The following is a 23,288-nucleotide window of genomic DNA, read 5'->3' on the forward strand; positions in this document are numbered from 1 at the left end:
TTTCAACAGGCTACCGCCAACGTTTGCAAGCAAATAATCGATTTTACACACACGTTTACAAAGACCAGAACCATCTGTAATTTCCATATGCTTTCTCTCCACTTAAAATCAACCAGTCAAGGCCAAGCAACACAGGTGTAGATGTTAAACTTCACACAGGTGGGCAAACCCAATGCATTCATTCTCACCTCAGACACTGTGACAACACGTGCACCCAGCGTGCACGCAGCTATCAAATAAAATTCTTCCAAAACTGCACCGAATCAACACAGCATCAATCATTTTCTTCCACAGGAGAAAAGTGTGCCAGTAACGCCTCTTGCACTTTTGTCCTCAACCCATTCCCATAAAGATATCAACACAAACCAGCTCTTACAAGTGCTCTGCCGCCTGGATGTTTCTCCCACCCAGCTGTGGGATTTGTTTTTCAATGAGAGCAAAAACGTAGATTGAAAAGTCCCGTTGCCCTCTGGACCTCCGGTTTGCCCATGCGCGTTTTAAGTATCTGTTTACCTTGGTTCCATCTGGACAGTTACACAAAATGAAATAAGGTTGAGACAGTCCAGGTAACATGTGACAACCAAGTCAAGCACAACGGTCTCCTGGAGGTGGTACAAACCTCCTCCCAGCCTGGAGCAGAAAATAAATCAGACTGATCCCAAGAAACAGCTTGTCTGCAAAACGGGAGATGCTTGTACACATCATTTGCATTGTTCATGATCTCTGTAGTCATCCATGTCCACATCCGAATCAAAGAGCGAGTGTCCAGTGTAATCTGTGTCAGGGGTATGAGAAATACTGTTCCCTTCCTCATCAAATGTTTCTGTCCTTGAATAAAAACTGAAGTCCTGCAAAGGGGAGTGAGTCTTGCTTGCTTCACTGCTTTCTTCAGATTCATACAGAGTGTTATCATCATCATGGTGCCACTCTGGCCAGAATTTCCTCCTTATTCTTTCACAATACATAGCAAGGTTAATCAGTTCACCTGCAACACAGCACAATAGACTCCGGTAAATACATCCAGTCAACAACACTTTAACTCAACGGCTGATTCAGGAACACGTTAGCGTAGTTTGGAAATAAATTGTGCAGGTTCTTTCCAAAGAAGTACCAGAAAACTTTTTTAACAATGGCAAGATCCAGTCAATCCTCTCAGTGGCTGTTCACGTAACTTAAAACACACACTATTAACCCACACGTAATAAGAAAGGTTACACTGAAATGAATATAAATGCACGTAGCAAAATAACTAGCCCAAATTCAACATCTACAGAAATAAATCAGGACAAGACACTAGTAGCGTAAGATTCTCATATCAAAATTCTTGCTTACTTAGCAGAAACATGGTTTCTAAAGGCAGGATTTGATGCTACATGCGCAATCCATTCATTTATTAAAATCTAGCGAATTTGGATGTTTGGGGCTTGCACCACCAGATGGCAGCGTTGTCTGCAAGGTAAATTCATGGGTTTGGTTTTTATATGACTCGCCTCTAATGTTCCTAGCCCACAGGAGTATGTTATGCTTTATGTTTATACATACACATATGCGTATGCTTAGAGAGAAGAATTTATGAGAAAACTTCAACGAACAAAGAAAGAACAGCACATTAGAGGGATTATGGATGTGTATATGGAACCAGCACTCATAATATATCACAGCATGAGTAGCTGGATGGGTACAGAGAATCATCCATACTGCTTGGGCATTTACATCATTTACCGTTCATTTCTGTTAGATACAAAATAGTTCAAACATCATTTTTTCTTGAAACCCATGGACCCTTCAGAATCCTATCTGTGTCTCTTCAGACGTCAAGGGGAAGAACTATATGGACTATATTTACATCCCTCATAAAAAATCTCAAGTATATTTTTTCCTCAACTCAAAGTGCTAGTAATGGGCAAGTCTGTGCCTCCAAACTGTTGCCTCAGTAGCCACCTCTTGCTCAGAGTAGGTCTACAGATCAGATTCATTCCTTTTATAGCTATTTCACATCCTTTTCCTCCTTAGTTCTTTCAAATTTTCACGCTGCGTGGCTTTATTCTGCAAAGGGATGCCAAGATGCTTCCACCAGACCTTCACGTGCCTATACCACTGCACAAGGGAAAAAAGAAGTTGGGGCGGGGGGGGAAGTATGTTGGTTTCCAATTCATGCAAAAACACAGCGACTCCAAAGCCAGACTGGAATCTTTTCCTTGCCCAGCATCCTTAATAACAACAAAGGCTCTAATTGCACTGGGACAACAGTACTCGCAGTTCTACTGTCAATGAAAACTACTCGGTTCAGCAAAATTTGGCTCATGGCTTCTAACACTTTACCCAGCATTCATTCCATAGAGGCATTTGCTCTTTGCTACGTTAAACAGGGAAAAGATCGAGTACAGGAATAGAAACGATTACCATCCAGAACATTAAAGTGAAAACAAACAAGAATTTTAAGAAAAAACAACATTACAGGATATAAATACTACATCAAAGGCAGGAACAGCCTACGATGCAGTTAAGTGCTCCTGCAATCTTCAAATATCCTTACAAAGCGCTCCAAGTTTAAACACAGCAAATGCCACCAAGAGTCTTTCTTTTTTTTCCTTTGTCAGAGATCACTTAAAACCTCTTACCTTTGATTAGCCTCTCTGGTCTGGTCCCTGGCAGTGTCCACATTGCCTGTGCCAGATGCCCAAAAACGGTGGCATCAACAGTGGAAAGGTTTGGTCCCATAATGTACTTCTTGTCGCCTGTAAATACAACAGCAAACGTTTCACTGGGGAAATGTCACTGAAAATCTGGATTTTTCCCCGGTTAAATCTTTAACACTATTTTTATGGAAAATCATTTAGTTGAAAAGATACAAGGGTTCAAAGGCAGAGATTCAATACTGATTAGGGTTCAAAAGCTGATCCTAGGGCCCAGCAGGTCAAATCCATTCGTGCAGCTTCCCCATGTACCCACCACTCCCGTAACCTGGCCAGTTACAGTGCCGCCACCAGCCAAGTGAGCACCTCCATTCACCACTGTAGGCAGTGGATACACACCACACTAGTTCTGCTGCAGTTAATACCTCCTCTACAACAAGGAGGTGCTTGAAAACACAATTTTCTCCTTCAGTAGAGACCCAAAATCGTTCAGCCATGGTTCAAAAATCACAAATGCACTTGCAGAAAGCTGATCAACCTGTGTCTCTCATGTGCACAGATCCAGTTGCAAATTATCCATCTGACTCTACAAGAGAGTGGTACCCAACGCTTCCCTCTCCCAGCCTTCGTTCAGGCTGAAACTGATGCATCGCTAAGACTGACAGTGACTGCTCAGAGCAGATCTGCGCCTCCAGGAGAGGCAGGAGACATACGAGGACACAGCAGATAGAGGAGAAAGCAGCCGTAGGCAGGAGCAAACGGCTTGGAGCGAGTTTGCCAAGGACCTCTCGCCAGGTAACGCCGCTCCGAGGACTGCCTTGAGGCTCTTCCCACTCACTGCCCCCAGCTCCATCCCAACGCAACATGACACGCTTGTGAAAGGCACCGGGATGAGTCCTGGAGCGCCCTCACTTCAGAGACAGGTGCCCCACAGACCACAAACAGCAAAGCAGGCTCTCCCCGCGCCACCCGGACACATCCCACTGCCACAGCTTCACAGACTGAGAGGGGGGTATGTCACGCTCGGCCACAACACAGACAGCTCAGTGAGGTGCCTATACCAGCAGCACACGACATAATCAACATCTCAGACTGGCAATCCCACAGACTGGCTCCCTGCATGGGGAGCAGAGAGCGGTGGACGCAACGTCCACCTCCTGCAGCCTGACTCCAACCTCTGCCTCTCCCCAGAGGTCTCCAACTCGAGGGCGCCTTCGTGCCAATTTATCTCGCCAGAAGACTGCCCCAACGGGCTCAAAAAGGAGACCACCAGCTCTCCTCACGCACAGCTTCCCCACCTCCAGGCACTGCCTTCTAACAGACAGGGACCCAGGCACGGCACTCCTGGCGCACAGGCAGGGGGAAACGGCAGCCACGTGGGACTGCCCTGGTCTGCAGGAAGGACGTGCCTGCTGCGCACACCTCTCTGGGCACCTGGCCATCGTGACGGTCCCGGGCAGCTACCACAGCACACACAGACAGTAGCTAGCTAAGACAGGGAAGAAAATCCTCTTTCAAAGAGGCCATTCGCAAAAGGAACATCCAGTACCGGCTTGCTGCCTCAGCGCAGGCATTAGTCCCGCAGCAAAGACGCCAAGCAGGGCACACAAGTGAGACATGAGGCATTTCAGGGGTCAGGTTAGATGGCTGCCTTGGCCCAACGTGCTATAAAGCGTGAAATGCTGTCCGTAATTGAATTCTCCCAATCCAGTTATCCCATCTCCCCAGGACATTCTTCCCTTGTACAACAGAAGCTGCCTGTAATTCAGCGGGTTATTAAAAGTTAGGGTTATTGAATGATCTTAGAAAAACTGTCCAGCAGTGAAATACAGCAAATTCTAAAGTACAGCACAGCATCATCCGTTATCCCTCTGTACTGTAATGTGGCAAAGCAGTGCTCAGGAATAAGGAATAATGGTAACTTCCTACAGCATGTCGGATGTGATAGTAAAACGGAGTTAACTCTCCCCAGCTCTGTCACAGCTGCATCGACCTATATCTGACAACTCCGTACTGGGTAAATGTTATGGCCTTCCCGTATTTATGTGCTGCCCAGCATTCATCAATCTCAAGCACAGCTCAAAAACCGGTCCCCAAGCCACAGTTACGGGCTGTGTAAAATCCCATTTCAGCTGCCAGCACTAGGAATTTAAGGCTGCTCGGCTGGGTCTGAGGCTCGATCCATAACGACGTTATGCTGGGAAGTAACTCTGCCACTTAGACCTCGCAGCAACAACGGCAGGCAGCGAGAGCTGAACCATCCCATCCCCTCCAGGCTGCCACTTTTAACCTGATACGCCTGCTGACTGACAGCTGCAGGTCGGTACTTGCAGCCACTTGGCTTTACAGGCATCCTTTTTAAGCTCTTACCACTACCCTTTAATTAACAGCCAAAATCTCAACCACTTCCTCTCCTGGGAAAACCCAGGGGCACACACACCCGGTGGGGAACCTCACCCAGGTTTTTGTGCGGTCACTGAGCTGACCAAGGGCCCTGTCCTGCCCCACAGCGATTCAGGAGAGCCTCCAGCCAGGCTGGAAGTCCCTCTCCCACCTCCTGTCCCCACCCCATGGGGACAGGCCCCTGAAGGCCACAGATATTTAGACAATCAAAAGGGCAAATATAATGGCTGTACACTGACTAATCTGACAGCCATTTCAGAAGCAAAGGTGGAAAACAAAAAGTACAATATTCAGCTGATAATGTCGTAAAGTAACAATAACATAGCGGGTGCCCATCGAGGCTTTAAAAAATACAGGCAGGCACACTGTTCTCGTCAATAACCTGGAACTGAGTGTTAAAGCCCTGCTGGTAGCACACGCACCACACAATAAAAAAAGCAGCGTGGTGGCAGAAAACGAAGGGCAGTCGCAGGGCTGGCAAACTGGGCCACGAGCAGCACACACCGTGCAGGCACAGGCAGAGGTGTAGGAGCAGCGGGGAGAAGGTCTGTCCAGCGAGTGGGAGGCTGAGAGAATGCAGAGGGGAAAAAAAGGCACATTTTTTTCCAAGATTTGAAGAAAACACCTGAGAGAGAAGCTTGAGGATTTCCAGCCATTTTTCCCATCAAAACCAAGAGTGAGATTGACGGTTTGATTACTGCATTTATCTTCACAAGGAGAGGCCAAGGGCCACCCAGGGAGGGGAGGAAGAACTAGCACAGGAACGTCCGCCTGAAGGCTGAGATCCGGCAAGCTGTGAACTGAAACTGGACAGCTTTTGATGGTGATTAACACCTGCCACCAATTACTGATGAACACAGTGGCAACTCCACCTCCTGAAATCTTCTGATTAAAGCTGGATGCCTTTTGGAAAGACCCGCTTCACCCAGAAGCGAGACTGGTGCCTCAGGACAGCAACCCATTCCTAGAGACCTGACTGGATGATTCAGCGACCCGTTTGAACTCTAAACCGTAAACTCGAGCATCAGTACAGGCTCCAGAGTCGAAAGGATACAAATAAAATCTGGGAACAGACCCAAAAGCAACTACGGAGAGGCAAACATGCTAACAGCTATACCTGGAAAAGGTCTCGGCTGAAGGAGTCCCCCCCCGGCAGGGCCACCTGCTGCTCAGCCCCTCTCCAGAGGCCCATAACGGGGATCACAGTGCAATTAGCTCTCAGCAGATTGCAACCCAGAAGCTCAGTGCAGACAGCTCCAGTTCAGACTTCAGCCTGAGCTACACAACAGCAATGAGGCTCATGTGGTTCTAGCTGACTGAGGTCGACCCAAAGGCTACCTGCACAGCACCCACCCATGACAACCAGCACACCTAAGCCCATCCGTTTTGACAAGCCATCTCCTAGCAACAGCTTTGAATATAGCTGCTCACACCAACCAAATGCAGCAAAGTCCTGCTCACCAAAGTAACACCTGCAAAGGACTTTCAAACGGCAGCCTCACAATAACCTATCATATAGTTATGAGCCCCGCTAGGAAAAAGAGATTCCCCAAAATACAAATAAGAGGTTACATTTGCCAAAATGAACACTACGTTTTCCTGAATTCACACAGCAAAACGCTCATCCAAAACCACAGGCCACATTCTGCTCCTTTAGATACAGACGGTGCACAGAGAAGAAACCCGCCTACCCCTCTAGAGGGGCAATTTGGTGACAAACAGCGAGGAAAGAAGCCCCGTCCCCACGGGAGTGAAGGCGGCACTGAGGGACGGCAGCAGCATGGCCTCCACCTACTGACAAAAGTGAGCTCATCCGTGCGTGCGACCAGGCTGCCACACACGGGCGATCTCACCCCGCGGGCTGTGCACAAGCAGAAGGCGAATCGTTTGTTGTACGTTACCCAGGAGGCTCGCTAGAGTCCGCATGTCCTTCTCCATCAGCGTGTACATCTCCTCCTCCGAGAAGCGGCCAATGCCGTGGCCGTACATCTCCCGCTTCACGATCCCTTTGGTCAGATGGCAGAGAATCCACTTCAGCAAGTCACTGAGGGGGCCGTACACCGAAATCATCTTTTGCGTCTCATGAAGGTTTTCCACCCACTGGCAATAAGCTAGAGTCCTAGAAGGATGCACAAAGCACGCTGTAAGAGTGCAACGCCCAGAGAGCCCGTCGTCACCCTGCAACAGCTCCCACAAAGGTCAGACTACCTTAACACTAAATACTCTCAGCCCTGATGGAGAGCTAGTGCCCAGCGAAAGCAGACCTTGGCGCACCTCCGAGTGGAAGCAGTGAAACCTGACTTCGCAATACTCATGCGGACCGCCCCGGGTTTCTTCACTCGTGGCTTCCTTTAAGAGAACGTGACGTTCACGTTGAAATACAAAATAAGCGCTACGTAATTTTGCTAACCTCACAGAACAAAACGCGGTGCCAAAAGGGTTTATTAGCCACAGATGACTGACTGCACAGACCTAGGGAAAACAAAGAAAAACAGAGAAACCAACCTCTCCCACCAACCTGTTCTCCTTGCTTTCTATACTGCTGGAACTTAGTCAAGCAGTAACTTTGCACCAACATAAATACTGTAGCGGTGATTTCTCAGAAAGATCTCCGCTCTCTTCAGAGATTAACAATGACACAACCTTTACCGAAAAAAAAAAACTGAAAAGGTGGTAGTTATCAGGTTAATGTTTTCCGGCATTTTTTCTTCTCCTAATGAAGATGTTGATCTTGTATGAGATACACTTCAAAAGGCTTCCGCTGTATTTCAGGCTGTACTGCAGCTTTATTAAATGGCAAATGCGTTATTTCAAAAAGTCTTTCCACCAAAATCTGTCTTACCAGCTATATGTTTTGCTTCCCACAATAATTTTTGTTCTTTATTAATACCGTAGGCAAAGAAACTCATTTGTTGCTGTTGCTACTTTAACTTTTATAATATGCAGCACCATCTGACGCAAGATATTCTGAAGAAACAAAAGACCGTACGACTTGTGACAAAAGTTCAAAGGATACTGAAAGACGGGCCAAAGACATCTCAAAGTAGACATGACAAATGTTTGAAGCCAACGGGGCCTCAGAAACATTGGGAATTTATAGCCATATTCCATTATATTTTTACAAATTTCCAAACTGAAAAATTTTAAAGTAGGCTTATGCTTTTGAGATTGTATGAAAAAAGGCTCATGAGATATGATAAACTACTGAAGCTAGACAGAAAAGCTGGAATATCAAAAGTTGCAAGTTCACATATGTAAAATATTAAATGGTGTTTAATAATTAAATGTTTCTATTTCCACTACGATTGGAGCTCATTTTTTTTAGTTCAGAATATGACTTCAGTTTTATCATTCTACAGATTTCTAGTTGCGTGTAATTTCCTTAGTGCCTATATAGATCACCTAATTCAAAGTAAGAGGGAAAAAAAAAAAAAGGAGGTATATCCTGGAAAACTCCTACTTTTTTTTTTTTTTTTTTTTAAAACTTGCATGCCTTATCAAACTCCAGTATATCATGACCAGAAGGTGAATTCAGCACTACCATCAGGGAACAACTACTTTTACACAATGAAAAAATGCCTCAATCTTTACATTTTCACCAATTCCTTATTTGAATTACTAATAACATGAGGTAAAAGGAGCATATCTGGCAAAACAGCTGAAAAAAAATCCACTTAACTCTCAAATTAACAATGTTCTCAGAAAGGATGAAAGGTATTTTAATTCTACTAAAAGCTGTCCCCTGCAGGACAACGTCTTCTGCTCAAATTGATTTCATTAAAGCCAGTAACAGTGAGGCCCATGCAGGTGTTGGTGCAAATGCATGAACAGTACGGACCAAAAATGCACCTGCTTTGTTTCTGACAGCTTTTATCCTCACCGGGTTTCTCCATGACCTGTTGTGCTGTATCAGTATGACAACAGCATCCCACTGATGGCTCACATACCTCAGTGCGGGTCTTCGAATGGAGACGTTGCACAATCCTTAGTGCTCAAAATGGATGAATCAACCAAAGTTTTGGGGCAAGTTTCAACAAAGCTGGGTTTGAAACAAAACTGGATTTAGAAAGGGGCACCAGAATGAAATGGGGAATATGAAACCAGCAAGCACTGGAGCAAATGGGTACTGGAATACCAGAAGCATCAGCTTTGGTTGAAAGATGTGCTGTAAAACTGCTTTGCCCCAGGAACAGACATAAAAGGTGAAACAACTCCGGAAACATGGGAAGAAAACTGGGCTCAAAGCCTAAGGGCACTTCATAAAGCAGAACATTTCGGCAGCTGTGTTTCACAGGCCCGGGAAAGGACACAGGCCCGGGAAAGGACACAGGCCCTTGGACAGATACAGCTTTGAAGGGGAAGAAAGAACCTGGTCTTGATGAGAACATCAGGAATTAATTACAAGTATTATCTACATCCATCAGCTATTAATTATACTTCTTACTTGAATAAGCTGAGAAAAACCTGTTCTCCAATAGCACAGCCGTGCATCTGACTACGAAGACCCTCATCCCCCAGCATGGATCTCATCAGCTTCACCCGGCCACTCTGCAGCACAGTTTTAGTGGCTTTACGACAATGGCGCTCACCATACAGAGGGACAGCAAGAAAAACATGACAAAACAAAGCAAAAATGCAGAAAGGAGACTCTGCTGTAGTATTTTTGAAAAAATCACACCAGTCCAACAGCCCCTCCAGCCCTTCCAGGACTATTATTCACTCTGACTCCATCAGAGAGCTGGCACCGCACCAAGTCATCAACCATGCCCAGGACAGCTTTGATTTCATGAGACAGGACAAATAAGGTTTCCCACAAAGCCAATTAGCCTGTCCTACAAAACAAGAGTACATTTTCCTAATGTTCACTTGCTTGCTCTGGGGAAGAAAGTCTTTGGGTTTGGAAGAGGCAGATACCAGATGAAGAGTTAACAACCCGGACAGCGATGCAGGAAAAGCAGAACGGCACCAGATTTTGGTAATCCCATCTCAGCTAAATCATCAAGCACGATCTTGGATGTGTGCCTGTCACTCTGAGTGAGTAAAGTTGTCGTGTCCCAGATCTCAAATTTATGTGGGCAATGAAGACAGCTCAACAGACAACTGCTGAGTTTACGCCTAGAATTTTATGGTTCAGAGCACACAAAAGCACAGAAAAAAAGTAGGCTCAGATTTAGAGGGACAGCTATAGGTACTTTTAAAGCAAGCTTTATGGGCACTTTGTTAAAATGGTTATGTTCAAAGGTTGATAAAATCAGTGCTTCCCACCAAAACATGCTCCTCCGCATCCAGTTCCACCCATCATTCCTCTGCTTAGACTACATTAGTACAGCATTATAAAAATTACAAAAAGTTAGGAAATGCCAGACATCAGGTAGTCTAATTCAGCATAATTATACATTTTAAACTACAGTTAGTATTTATGTGATGGCATTTTGAATATTGGCCTGAACTGAGCACTTCGGGAAACATTAGCATTTCTGTTAGTGCCAGCACATCTGTAAAAATGTAAAAAAATGTAAAAATCCTGGAGTATAAATAAAACAATAATGAATTAAAAAATGCTACAGAGGTGAAGCAGATCTGAAGTATAAATGTAACAGCAGCTCTGTCCTCAATACATAAATCAGGAGAAGAGATGGAGAAAGTGACTCATCAGCAGCAGCTTGCCTGATTATCCCCAAACTAACTGAACTGAAAAAAGCATCAAGGCAAGGGGGAGATGCTGAAAAGGATTCGACCTGGGGGTTATTTTTCCCATCTGAATCCTGCACAGAGTGGAATTTCTTGATATACAAAAGGATTATAACAAATTCATTCCACAATGAGCTGTGGACACCTTACCTGCTGTGTGACTTCTCAGAGGAAAGGGCTTTTAAGCCACCAGTGGTATTCAAGCCTTGTCAATAGCAGGTGAGATGTCACTTGTATAACTGCCTCGATGTTAAACATGTATTACGTTCAATACATGGCAAGTCTGAGTACCTATCAAAGTCAGACTCACTTGTGTTATCATAGCAAGCTCTTCCTATGCTTCACTCATCACATATGTGGTATTTACCTGGTCTTCTTAAAAGACGAAGCAAGAAATGGATAGATTTATGCATGTATATATACTTATAAATCACTAAGGTTGTGTTTCACAACTCAGCTAAACCAATTTAATGGGTTTAGCTGGTTTCTAAGGGCCCACAGGTCACTGCTGGTTGCAGAGGTGACCCAGGGCAAGCCTTCGGAAGACGACAGAGGTCTGCACACAGATCGAGGACCTCGGGTCAAAGCCCGGTCCCTGAGGCGCAGAACTGGTCTGCTCCCATCTCTTCCTGCTGACTCAGCCTCACCCCTGCTCAGGTTAGGAGTTTTTTTCCGTTTGCTGATTTAAACATGGCAAAAGGCTGACAATTATAGCTTTCTCCAGGGACAGAAGCTCCAGCACCAGCCTCATGGATCTCAGAGACATGCTGTAATCCCAGTAATAAAATGGGTATACTCAATCACTCGCTGGCTCTCTGCCTGACCCCTGCCAGGCATCACAGCCTGGGGCAGAGTCCAGGTGGCTGGAGACTGATGTTCACAACAGCCCTACACTGCTCTCAGCTCCAGCCAAAGCAGCAATTTCCACCTTTAAGAGGCACTAAGCAACCAGAGCTGCTGCTGAAGATAGGCAATTAGCTCAGCAAAAGCTAAACATTTCAGGAGGAGATGCTGAGCACCCATCAGGATTAGCTCCATCCGGAGACAGCACACCACAAGATGTTCTCTGCTTCTTCATTCGATAGATGCACTACAGTATTACTTATTTATGATGAAACTACTTTGCATGCTGCTGGAAACAGAACTGCATTAATCACAGTTTATATTACTGCTTTGGAGGCTTGAGTTTATAAACCTTACTCTGCAGAAAGGCCATCACTTTCACAAGTCCCTCACTATGGGACTTGGAGACATCACAAATAAACCCTGAGCTCCTGGTGGGAAGTGGGAAGCACCCAAGTTCACGCACCGGTGTGAAGGAACCTCACAACCATGAATCCTGTCAGACACACACAGCTCTACACAGCTATGGCCTGATTTTATCACGGTGTAACTACGGGGTGGTCAGGGTTGTTATCCAGGAGTTACAGCAGCGTGATGCCTCACAGCTCTGGCTCAGGGTTCGCCTAGCACCTAGCACAGAGAACCAGCGCGGTGGAGTAGAAACCCTCTGATACAGCCACACAGCAAAGACATACAAGACTTACAGCTGGACCATTCACTATGCTGCAGAAAAAAAAAAAAAAAAAAACATGTGCCCTAGGGAAACTCACCTGTGGGACTGAATACAAAAAGCAACAGGGATACGCAACCAGGCATGCAGGTCTTTATTTCAATTTCTTCTAGCTTAATCCACCTACTTCAATGCCATCTCCTTGCTCCTTGTCCCCCATACTCCTCTATTTCGTGCCCCACAGTGCTGAGTCTGCTCAGTGGGGTTGTGGATGGACAGACATCAGCTTCACAAAGGAAGAGCGATTTGTAACTGGGACACACAAAAGCCATACAAGTTTGTCATCCGTAATGTTGCATTTAAAGCAGTTAAGTCCACAGACCATGAAACAAACAATATACTTAGGCAAGGAGATGGAGCATTAAGGGATTAAAAGGCCCCATCTTCCGTCCAGCTGCTACAGTAACCGGGGGAAAAAAAAGAACCAAAATCAGGTTTGCAGACAAGTGTCTAAGAGCTGTGGTCAGATTTTTGAGGACATGTCACTGCAGATGGGTATAACCAGTGAAAGTCACATTTCTGAGAAGGCAGGGATTTCATTTTGAAACCGCATCGTTTCAGCCTGCCTACTGAATGCTACATTCCTTCCCAGGAACACTACAAATGGTTTGAAGAACTAACTATACGTACACATGTTCACCTGTTGCTGCTCTTCTTCAATAAGAAGATGAAAGAAAAAAAAACATGGTAAATGCATTCAAGTTAAATCACACATTTTTGGAGAAAATAAAATGCTGTATGAATGCAAGACTCAGTACAACAGGCACTTAACTGCACGCTAGAAAGCAAACGGTTGGGGAAAAAGCCTTATGCCTACGAGATACCCAATGCAGCATCCAGGACACCACATCCACCTGCTACTTCTATGGATCCAGTCTGGAAAGGACACTTAAAAAAGCAGTGAAATGAAAAGTTGGGGTGCAGGAGGAGGAATAAAAATAAAACAATAAAAATTAAAAAATCACAGATACTATTTTCAAAGGTGTCAGTAAAATGCATAGAATATCAGCAAAGTTATATTTAGGTTTTTCATTCATATCTATACTTCAGCTTCTGAGGATACCACAACTAATGTTGTATCCTTATCAACTGGCACTGTTGCCAACAATACTTGTTAACAGGAATATTCTGTTACAGGAAAGGCAATAACCCACACTGTAATCACACACACAGACAATAAAAAACCAGTAACTACAAGAAAACAACATTTTAGTTTCACTCCAAATGCTGGGTATTATTTTTTGTTTCCCCCCTCAAACCTCACACGTTTGCAGCCATCGTGGCTTTGCTCCTTATTAACCAGGCTGTTCCCAGTGGAGGTCATACGGAAGAGGACAAACAGCCCACTGCTGCTTCCTTCTGCAACGCCGATTCCTTACCTTGCCTACACATCACTACAGCTCTCAGGGGAGCTACTCCTGACTCATACTAGCACAAGCAGAAAGAAGCAGCAGCCTTCCACAGTGAGAAGAGCTGTGAAATTAATAATTGGGTAACTGCAATAACCGCGAGACAAAATAAGCATTCCCTTCCAGACAAGAGTGCAGGTCTGACAGCAGACAACCGGCTTTTCCATGCAAGCTTACCAATAGAAGTGCTCCTCCACCATTTTTGTCACTGCTCTGGAAACAGCTCGTTCACGTGGACCAAGGTTTTTATTTAAATTCACTCCGAGTTGCTCCTCCAAAAAGTCAATAATGAACTCAGTGCCAGATACTTTTTTGTGATTGTATTCAATCCATGGCATTTTTCCTTGAGGGGAAAGTTTTCCATCAAAATAGTTCTAAGAAAAAAAGCAAGTAAACAGACAAAAAAGGTCCTTCAGATTCTGTTTCAATGAGAATAAAGCTTTTTTAATACCTCCCTGTGTTTTTAAAAGTAACATTTTTTAATTAATACTCAAGATTAACTGTACATAACAGAGCTGCTAACAGAGCAGCGGCTTTACGCGATACCAAAATAGTTATTTCCAGGTCCTGCAATGTCTTACAAGCTTTCATATTAGATGCCATGTGATTTAACATTACTTGAGTACCAGGGATATTTAAGGGGTTGGAGATGCTCAGATCTCCCAGAAGATTGGGTCCATTGTTCTAAAGTTTTTAATCACAGGAATCACACCTTAATTCGGCTCATACACAGCACAGCACTTTTTGTATTAAAATTATGTTATAAATACTAATTCACTGCCTGTCTCAGTAGCTGCACTGTCTCTGAGGATAAAACACAATCATGAGCCCACAACGAAACGTGTATCATTGTATCATTCCCTCACTGGGCAGGAGGGAAATCTGCCTTTACATGTGCTTCTGCAATTTCCTAACTTAGAAATCTCTCATATTTACAGACAGGGTCATTACAATTGGATCTACGAGAGGCCAGCACCACTACTGAGCACAGCACGAGCACACTGCTGAATACCAGTACGTGTCCTCAGAGCAGCACTTGTAGGGATGTTTTAATGTATTTTCTCCATTTTCCAGTTGGAGCAGGTGAAACAGAGAGATGAGAGAATTTATGCCTCATCTAACAAACACAGGAGGAATGCCTGGCTTCCAAAATGTGATCAGATGTTTGATCTCATTTCTCTCTTACTTCTGAAAGTAGGGATACATGGCAGAACTTTTTTTCTTCTCTTGGGCTTCGCTTCCTCATGTCCTGTTATTTAGCAAAAGAAAAATCCTAGCTCAGAAACTGAATCAGAAAGGCTCACAACGAGCAGGCTCTGCGCCCCACACCTGGCAGTCAGCCTAAGCATTTTGGGGTCTAGCTGCTAGGTTCAGGGTTAGCCGCTCTCAGCTGATCTGTCTGGGTCTCAAACATTTACCCCACACAAATCCCCTAAAGATGGCTTAAGGTCACCATGCAGCAAGGAGCACACACCAGAAGGTGACCCCAGCTCGGCCTGAGCACACTGAGCACACATCACTCTGGCTGCCACTCAAAATAGGGATGCGCACACCACGACCAATGAGCGCCCATTCCTGGAAGCTCATCCCTTTTGGATCAGAGCAGAAGAACTGTATAACACTGCTGGGAAAACAAAGCCTTCCGGTCGCAGCCTTTTCCGGGACTTCTGCCCAAGCAAATATCACGGAAGGAATACCGGGTTATATAACGTCTCCTACGCTGCATCCATGCCAGCATGAACAAAGCAGCAGAATCCACCCTGCCCGCACGTGCAGGTGACTGCCCTGGTCAATGGGAGAAACACTGAAACCGCCCAGCGCCTGAAACCGAACGGAGAGTCCACAGCCCCCTCAGGATGAGATTTCCCTCCCTGTGCACAGATACTGATGTTCTGCAGGAGATGGTGGACTTGAAGCTGTGCCTATTACTTATCGCAGTTACTGCGCTCCATATCGTTTGCAATCCAGAAAAAGCAAGTTTTTGTTATTCAGCCACACAACTCTTCAAGCACGCACGCGCACACATACAAATACACTGTGTAAAAAGCTAGTACTGCACTGATATTATACTCTCAAAAACACAAATGATGGCCTAAGTCGTTTTAGGAAAGTTGGTACAGGTAAACCTAAAAAAATTCTTGCAGGATTTTCATGTTTTGTTACACACAGTTTATCAAACAAAAGGGGAAACATCTTTCAATGACCTGAGGAAACCTTTATCTCTGAACAAATCTCACATTATACTGTTCTTGTATCCACTGTTCTCAAGTGGATATTTTTAGGCTTCAAACCTCAGTATCCTTATGGCTGCTGCTAATTGCCATCAAATATTTATCAATTTTCCACTTGAAAACTGGTCCAGCTGCAAAGCAGGAAAGCTATGGTATTATTATTAAAAAAAATACCCTCATACCTCATGGTACTGAACTGCAGGCTATAAAGCAACTATAACAAGAGCTCCTGAGAACATCATTTACAGAGGAAATTACAAACCAAGCAGCGCAGGGCACTTCTGGGGTAATTTTCTAGTGCTCTCCAGAAGAAATTAGGCTCTACATTTTCAGTTATTGTTGCTTATATTTTACTCTCCCTCATGTCTCTTCTCATAGAGAGTATCATCTTCACAGACCTGGCATGAAAACATCATGTTTCTGATGTGCTAACACTCATCAGAATATGTAAATGTTCAAATCTTAACATTCACGAGGAAATACAGGAACACCCAAAAGACTTCCACAAGCACCCAGAACAGGTTCCTTTAAAAGGAGCTTTATGAAGAAAAGCATCAAATGTTTTGAAAATACAGCTAGGTAATAGCACAGACCAGCCCGAGCAGAACGGGCTGAATTATTTTTGACTGAGAATTTGCACCTAGAAAGGCAGCTACAAGAAAAACTAAGCACATTATAAGAACACATCTGTTTGGAGAAATCCAGATTAGGAAAAGGTGGGAACACTTTACTTCATTCCTCTTGTCTTCTGACACACCATTAAAACATTTTGTGCAACATATAGCACGTCACTCAATATTTTAATATACTCCAGTGAAGTCAAAACACAAGGAACCAAAAAAGGAATAGCACCTCTATTTGTTCTGATCAGAAACAACTTTCTTTTGTTGTTTTTTTTCTGTCACCCAGCTTCATGTTCCTCCCTTCTAAGCAGCCCCTCCCAAGGAAGGTGATGGCCCTTTGGCTGCACCTCCCAAGCTTTCTCCATCCCCAGACACTCAGCCCAGGTAACCTGTGGTAGCTACCACCACTAGCTCCTGCAGAGCCACGAGCTGCACCACTCCAGCTCACCCAGTGCCCGGAGAGCTGCAGCGTTCATCTGTAACTCAGTGCGACTGCTGCCCCTGTCAGCTGCATGGGGTATGTCCTCCCTTGGCCAGGGCTGTGGGAGGCCACAAAACTCAGACAGCGCCAGAGCCACCCCCAGCAAAGAACTGGAAACACCACAGGGTTGGTGGCCATGGACAGGACGACCAGGACGGGCCAGCTGCAATTCCATCGCGTGAGAGGCCTGTTGGTGACCTGCCACCAGGCCACCCAGCTCGGGCAGCAACTGAGCCGCCTGACAGGAGGTCCATCGATCATCTCTGTCACCTACAGCAGCCTACAGGTAACACAGAAACAAAACAAAGTTCCTCCTGCTCCTTTATGGCTTAACCCTACAGTCGCACCTACGCCTTCCCCTACTTGTATGAGCCGCAAGCAGCACCACATTCCTAACACGAAGACAGAAACAGAATCTACCTCCTTCAGACACAAGAGCTGTGTCCTCAGCTCATAAGCTTAACTCCACTGACCTTATGCCTAAAATCCTAGGTAGGGCTGGTAACCCCACAAATGCTGAAATTGTGTATAAACCAACACACTGAGCAACAGTACAGGAAATAAAAAGGGAAGGAAAGCCCTCTGGAAACCCCTCTCTCCCCACAGTGCCAGGTGGCTGACTTCTACCCAGCACTAGCTTTCCAAATGACTCCATCCTGAATCACACAAATGTGCAGCATTATCTTCTGGAAGTAATCATAGCCTGCGACAGCCATCTTTTACACTGCAGCTTTCTTTATCTTCTCCCCACCAGAGCGATTTTAATCATTTCAAACCTCTGAACTGCATAAACCACTATTGGAGAGAAAACAGACGTCGCCAGGAATAGTCTTCTCTTCAGATGTGCAATTTCTACTCAAATTACTCTGGTTTGAGAAGCAATGTGCATTAACGCCTCCTGGTCCAACGACACATTCAAACTTCAGTATCTTTCAGGTTCTACAACCCAAAATGAGGAAAATACATCCCATGGGACAGAAGTCCCCCCAGTCTGCTTCCAAATGCTCTGAAGTATCTTATTCAAGTTTCATTAAATCTTAAGGTAATGAACATCAAATTTTATGCTTCTAAAGATTTAAGCAAAATGTACTAATTGGGTTTTCTTTCACTTCCAATGTAAAGGAGCTTAATTGCATAGGAATGTGGATGAATATTAACCCCAAATATGAAATAAAGTTGTTAAATGGTTTGTTTTCCTCTGCAAAAGACTGATCAAAATATTCTTCAGAGCGCCTGGATATGCAGCAAAAAAAAAGTGACTTGAACCCATCTGGGGTGAGCACGAGGTGAGCGACGGCTCAGGCCCTTGCAGACACAGTAAAATCCCAAACTTACATTGCTTGGGGGAAAAAAAAAAAGAGAAAAAGAGAGAGAGATTTCTTCCACCGAAGATCCTTAGATACAACCTAAGATACAACAGTAATGATGACATCTGAAATGTCCTCAGTGCTTTATACAAACAGCAAAAAGACCTGTCCTTTGTTTCAAAGAGCCTGTCTTCTGCACAAGCTGCCTGGTGACACCGCCACGCAGCATGCGCCCAATTTGTGGAATCACAACTGAACCCTGACATTAACAGGCAAGACAGCAAGATTGTGCTCTCCTGCCTTTCCTTCACTGGAGTACCTTGAGCTTAGTCCCCCAAGGGAAGCCGGCATGGGAGGCACCCAGCCACAACCTGGCAGCTGTATTCACAACATGGAGAGCAACCCCGTCTTCCCTCACGAGAGGGGAAGCACCGGTGATGCGAGGTGAAGCAGAAGGGAGGCACATCTTCCTAGGAGAGCACTGGGAAGAAACCCTGTGCACCACCAGGAAAACAAGAAGCTACAGCTATTTAATCTTGTTCTCTTTAGCAAGATGCAATTCAAAGACCATATAATACCACGCTTTAGTTTTAGTGTATTATTTAGCATTACATAAACTATGAGCTATTTTCCCACTTCAGCAGTTCAAACCAAGTTAACTTCCAACATTCATTTAGCTTTACCAATTAAATCTAGAGCTGTTCTAGACCAACTTCATTCAAGTTGTACCTTTAAAGGCTATATCGCAAATTTAACCGCAGATAAAAAAGTTTTGATCAACCCAGCCAGTTGTATGGGTACATCTCACTGGATGAGTAAGATTGGGAGGGGAGGATGCCTACTTGCTATTTCATGCAATTACAGGGAAAGGAAAACTGTATAAATGTACCTGGTAGGGTAAATCAGCCATCCTTAAGTAAGTTTCCATTTTCAGACAGAAAGGGGATAGACTTGGAACACCATTGTTAGGCCTTGAAAACTGATGCAGTATAATAGCATCTTTTGAATCAACCTCTTGCTCTTTCCTGTCAAAAACAAAACATAATTTAAAAACCAGAAACAGGTGCATCATACATCAGCACATTAAATACACAAAGGAAAAATCCTGGCTGAAGCAAAACACACATCCTCCCTTAATGGACTACCGCAATATTTTTTTATTATTATTATTATTCGTTGGATCTTGAGGCCCTAAAAAGCACTTACACTGCTGCGGCAGAGAGGAAGCTTGGCTAATCCCACATTGGAGACGAGAGAAAGCCTGGCACGGAGGCGGGTGAGCCAAGCCCACGCACAGCACGGGCAAACACGAGCCCAGGCCCCCGCGTCCCCGCGCAACCCGTGGCGGCGGGCACGCACCTGCCCTTCAGAGGTGGTGGTAAACAAAAAGGTGGATGGCACCGAGGCAGAGAGACGAAACGGCCGGGCCTCAACACCTCGTCCCTCTGATAAGGGCTATGAGCGTGGCCATCCACTGCCACCGCTCTCAGCACCGTTTTCACGCCGGGCGTTGTGCCGCGCCGTGCTCATGGCAGCCCCAAGCCCCTCCGTCGCACACCCCCGCTCCAATCCTCCAATTTGTCCCCTCGGTAAAACGGGAAATCCTTCTTCCCCCCGGTCCCCTCGGGGCACCCCGCATCCCACCCGGGCTAGAGGGCTGCACCCCCACGCCCGGCCGCGGCCCCCGAGCCCTCCCTGCGCAGGGAGCCGTAAGATGGCTCCCCAAGCCGCCCCGCTCTCCCCTCCGCCGCCTCACCGTATGGCCAGCAGCTCGTGGAGCAGGTAGGCGGCGGCGGCCAGCAGGGCGCCCCCGGTCAGGTACAGCGTCTTCTTCCACCACGAGTCGGAGCCCAGCGCCGCCATGGTGCCGCCCGCCCCCGCGCCCGCCAGCGGGAAGGCGACGATCTCGCCCCCATAGAGGGCGGGCGGCGGCTCCTCGGGCCCCGCGCACCAGCCCAGGGACAGGCTGCGGTTGCGGCTCAGGTCCGCCACGCAGGAGCGGGGCGCCGCCAGCCCGACCCCCCACAGCATGCTGCGGTCGGCACCCGCATCCCACGGCGCCCACCGGCCCTGCCCGGCCGAGCCCGGAGGCTCCGCCGGCTGCCGGCCCCCTGCCGCCGCTGCGCAGGGCGGGGGGGCGGCGGCTGATGATGCTGATGCTGCTGCTACTGCTGGTACTGCTGCTACTGCCCCTGCTGCTGCTGCTGCTGCTGCTGCTGGTGGCGGTGCGCGGAGCGGCCTGCGGAGGGCACCCGCGCCCGCCTGGCGCTGGGCTGGGAGAGCCTCGCCCAAATTGTGAGGCCGGGAGCTGCCCGAGCGGGCTGGTGGATGTCGCCGCCGTGTCCCCAAGGGCTGCCGCCTCACCCTCGTGTGTCACACCCGTGTTTGAGAGAGGAGGCACCTGCCATCAAAGCCCAGTGCCCGACCGACACATGAAATAGCGATACCCTTTCCCAAACGCTTGGGATCGCGTGCTGTTTTTCTGTTATTCATGTGCCCGATTAGGTGACTGAGCAGAACACATCCAAATCATACAATCATAAAATGGCCTGGGTTGGAAGGGACCTCAAACACCATATACTTCCAACCTCCCTGCCATGCGCAGGGACACCTCCCACCAGACCAGGTTGCCCAAAGCCCCATCCAGCCTGGCCTTGAGCACCTCCAGGGATGGGGCATCCACAGGCAACCTGTTCCAGTGCCTCACCGTGCTCTGAGTGAAAAATTTCCTCTGAACCTCAAATCTAAATCTCCCCTCTAAATGTAGAAAGGTATAGAACAAGAGCAGCAAAATGAATTTAAAACAAATACCTCATCACAGTTTTACTAGCACGTGTGGGAGCACGGCAAGTTGAGTGCTGCCCCTCACCTCCAGCCTCGCTGCTGCTGCTCTGGGGCCCCAGGGCCGCAGGACACCACAGGTAGGACTTGGCTTCATCTTCTGCAGAAGATCCATGGCCCTGTGCATCGCACCAGCCCTCAGATGCTGACAGGTACCCTTCTTTGGGTTACGATCACTGACCAAGTACTTGGCCCTTCATGAAATGCTATGCTGCATACACAGTTGCTCCAAAAAGCTTCCACAAGTTAGATATTTTATCCCATTACTAGGGGCTACAAAAGTGACCATTCATCCCACAAATGGAAGAACCTGCACTGCCCAGCAGGGCATGGAGTGGGTCTGTGACCAGAGCTTTGTAGACACTTTGCCTCAGGATATAAGGCAGGTCAGAAAAGCAGACGAGGAAGAGAAGAGCCCTGAGCTGACAGCATGGCCGTGCAGTAAGCTGTGGGGTTCAGGTCTGTGTGATGCCTTCTCCAGGTGATGGCAGTGGACAGTTTTCCATTTTGCTCTGTTGGGCAACATCAGTAAGAGTGAGGATCTGCTGTCACTCACCAGGAGAGATGCTGTGCTCAGGACACTTCCCTGCAGTAGCTCCTTGCAGATTTTCCTTTTATTTCCCACTTTTGGGTTGTTGTTTACTGGTGTTCAGCAGCCAGAGGTCACAGAGCCCCATGTCTGACACAGAGTGCCTGCCCATGCTGACACCCCGCTCTCAACAATTAACAGGAGCAGAGAGATCCCAAGGGACTCAGCAAACCTCACTCCATACACCAGGTGCTCCCTCCAAACCCTGCTGCACTCCTTGGCCCTAATTCTTAGCGAGCTGGTGTCAGAGCACCTTCTTCACAGCTCTGGGGCCGACCCGCACTACAGATGATGCACAAATAGCAAAGTACGAGTGGGAAGTGAGAGCGGGAGCAGTTTCATGCCACAGTCGATCATTGGCAGCATGAGTTTTGTTAGGGCAGAGAAGAGGCAAAGAAGGAAAGCTCTTTTCTCTACTACAGCACCTGCAAATCTCAGGCGGAAGATTTGTTTCAAGTGGCAAATAGCCCAATAAATCTGGACTCTTGCAGGTTGGTAGCCAGTCTCAGCTTTTGCTGCTGCAAGGGAAGTACTTGCTGTGGTGCAGATAAGAGCGATCCAATTACAGATGGGATCTGAGCTTCTGGGAGAGCAGGGAAAGGCCTTGGGCATCCACATGGCAGCTGCTGCACTTTCAGAGGCAATTGAGCTCTCCTAAAATCTGTGTTTTGGATCAGTGTCAGCACAAGTGGCAATGAGCTGTGAGGGAGAGGGCGGTGGGAAGGAGACATTAAATCCTTCACCCCTCGGTGCTGCCCCAGACAAGGTAAGGGGTCCTGGTGCTTTGAAGGAAGCATCACTGCAGTTCATGCTCGGAAGGTCAGTGCTTTGTGTGGATACTCCAGCTCCTGCCTTTCCTGACGTTTCAATGGTGTACATGTAACCACCATGTCAATTCTATGATTCTGTGATTGTCTCAGGTTTTGGAGTGAGAAAAAATCAGAACAATTAGTGGTGCGCCCACGTGTCTGTATGGCTGCAAACCCACACCAACAGCAGTGCAGTGTTGAGCAGTGATACATCACACAGGGCAAAACAAGATCTAATATGTAAAAGTGTCCATTTATCAGTAGTCTGTTCTAAAGGAGGAGAGACTAATAGAATAAAGCAAGCAGATTTTTCCAGTTAACATAAATCTAAGCATGCTTTGTTACATAGCAAGACAAATTTTTCCTCCACCAGTGTCCTGAAGTCTGCTGTTTCACTTGGGGGCAGGGAGGCACTAGTAAAGGCATCAGCATTACCACATGCTGTGTATTGGTGAAAAATTATTCTTCATTACAGTACTGTTTTTTTCCTGTGGTGCCTATTGGTTCCCTGTACCTCTTAAAACCCATCCATGGTGAATATGGTGGGCTGCCCGTGGAGCTGCGGCAGGCATCCAGCCCATACAGGCTTTGCACAGAGCCACATCCCCAGCAGCTGCCCTGTGTGTCTGGTGCCTGAGACCTCACCACCCTTCTCAAAATCAGGTATTGTGGAATGTCTTGCCCTCAGGTTTGCT

General features: G+C 46.7%; 1 protein-coding gene across 1 annotated transcript; it reads right to left on the reverse strand.

Annotated features, from left to right (window-relative positions):
* Window positions 1–348: 348 nt before the first annotated feature.
* Window positions 349–20,385, reverse strand: FAXC (failed axon connections homolog, metaxin like GST domain containing). Its single transcript, XM_035561752.1, has 6 exons — window positions 20,111–20,385; window positions 19,244–19,379; window positions 13,890–14,086; window positions 6,941–7,158; window positions 2,622–2,738; window positions 349–985 (listed from the first exon to the last, which is right to left on the reverse strand). The coding sequence occupies exons 1-6, from the start codon at window positions 20,383–20,385 to the stop codon at window positions 702–704; spliced, it is 1,227 nt and encodes a 408-aa protein (XP_035417645.1). The 3' UTR covers window positions 349–701.
* Between the last annotated feature and the right edge of the window lie 2,903 nt (window positions 20,386–23,288).

The sequence above is a fragment of the Cygnus atratus genome, chromosome 3 (assembly GCF_013377495.2).
Source record: "Cygnus atratus isolate AKBS03 ecotype Queensland, Australia chromosome 3, CAtr_DNAZoo_HiC_assembly, whole genome shotgun sequence".
NCBI lineage: Eukaryota > Metazoa > Chordata > Aves > Anseriformes > Anatidae > Cygnus > Cygnus atratus.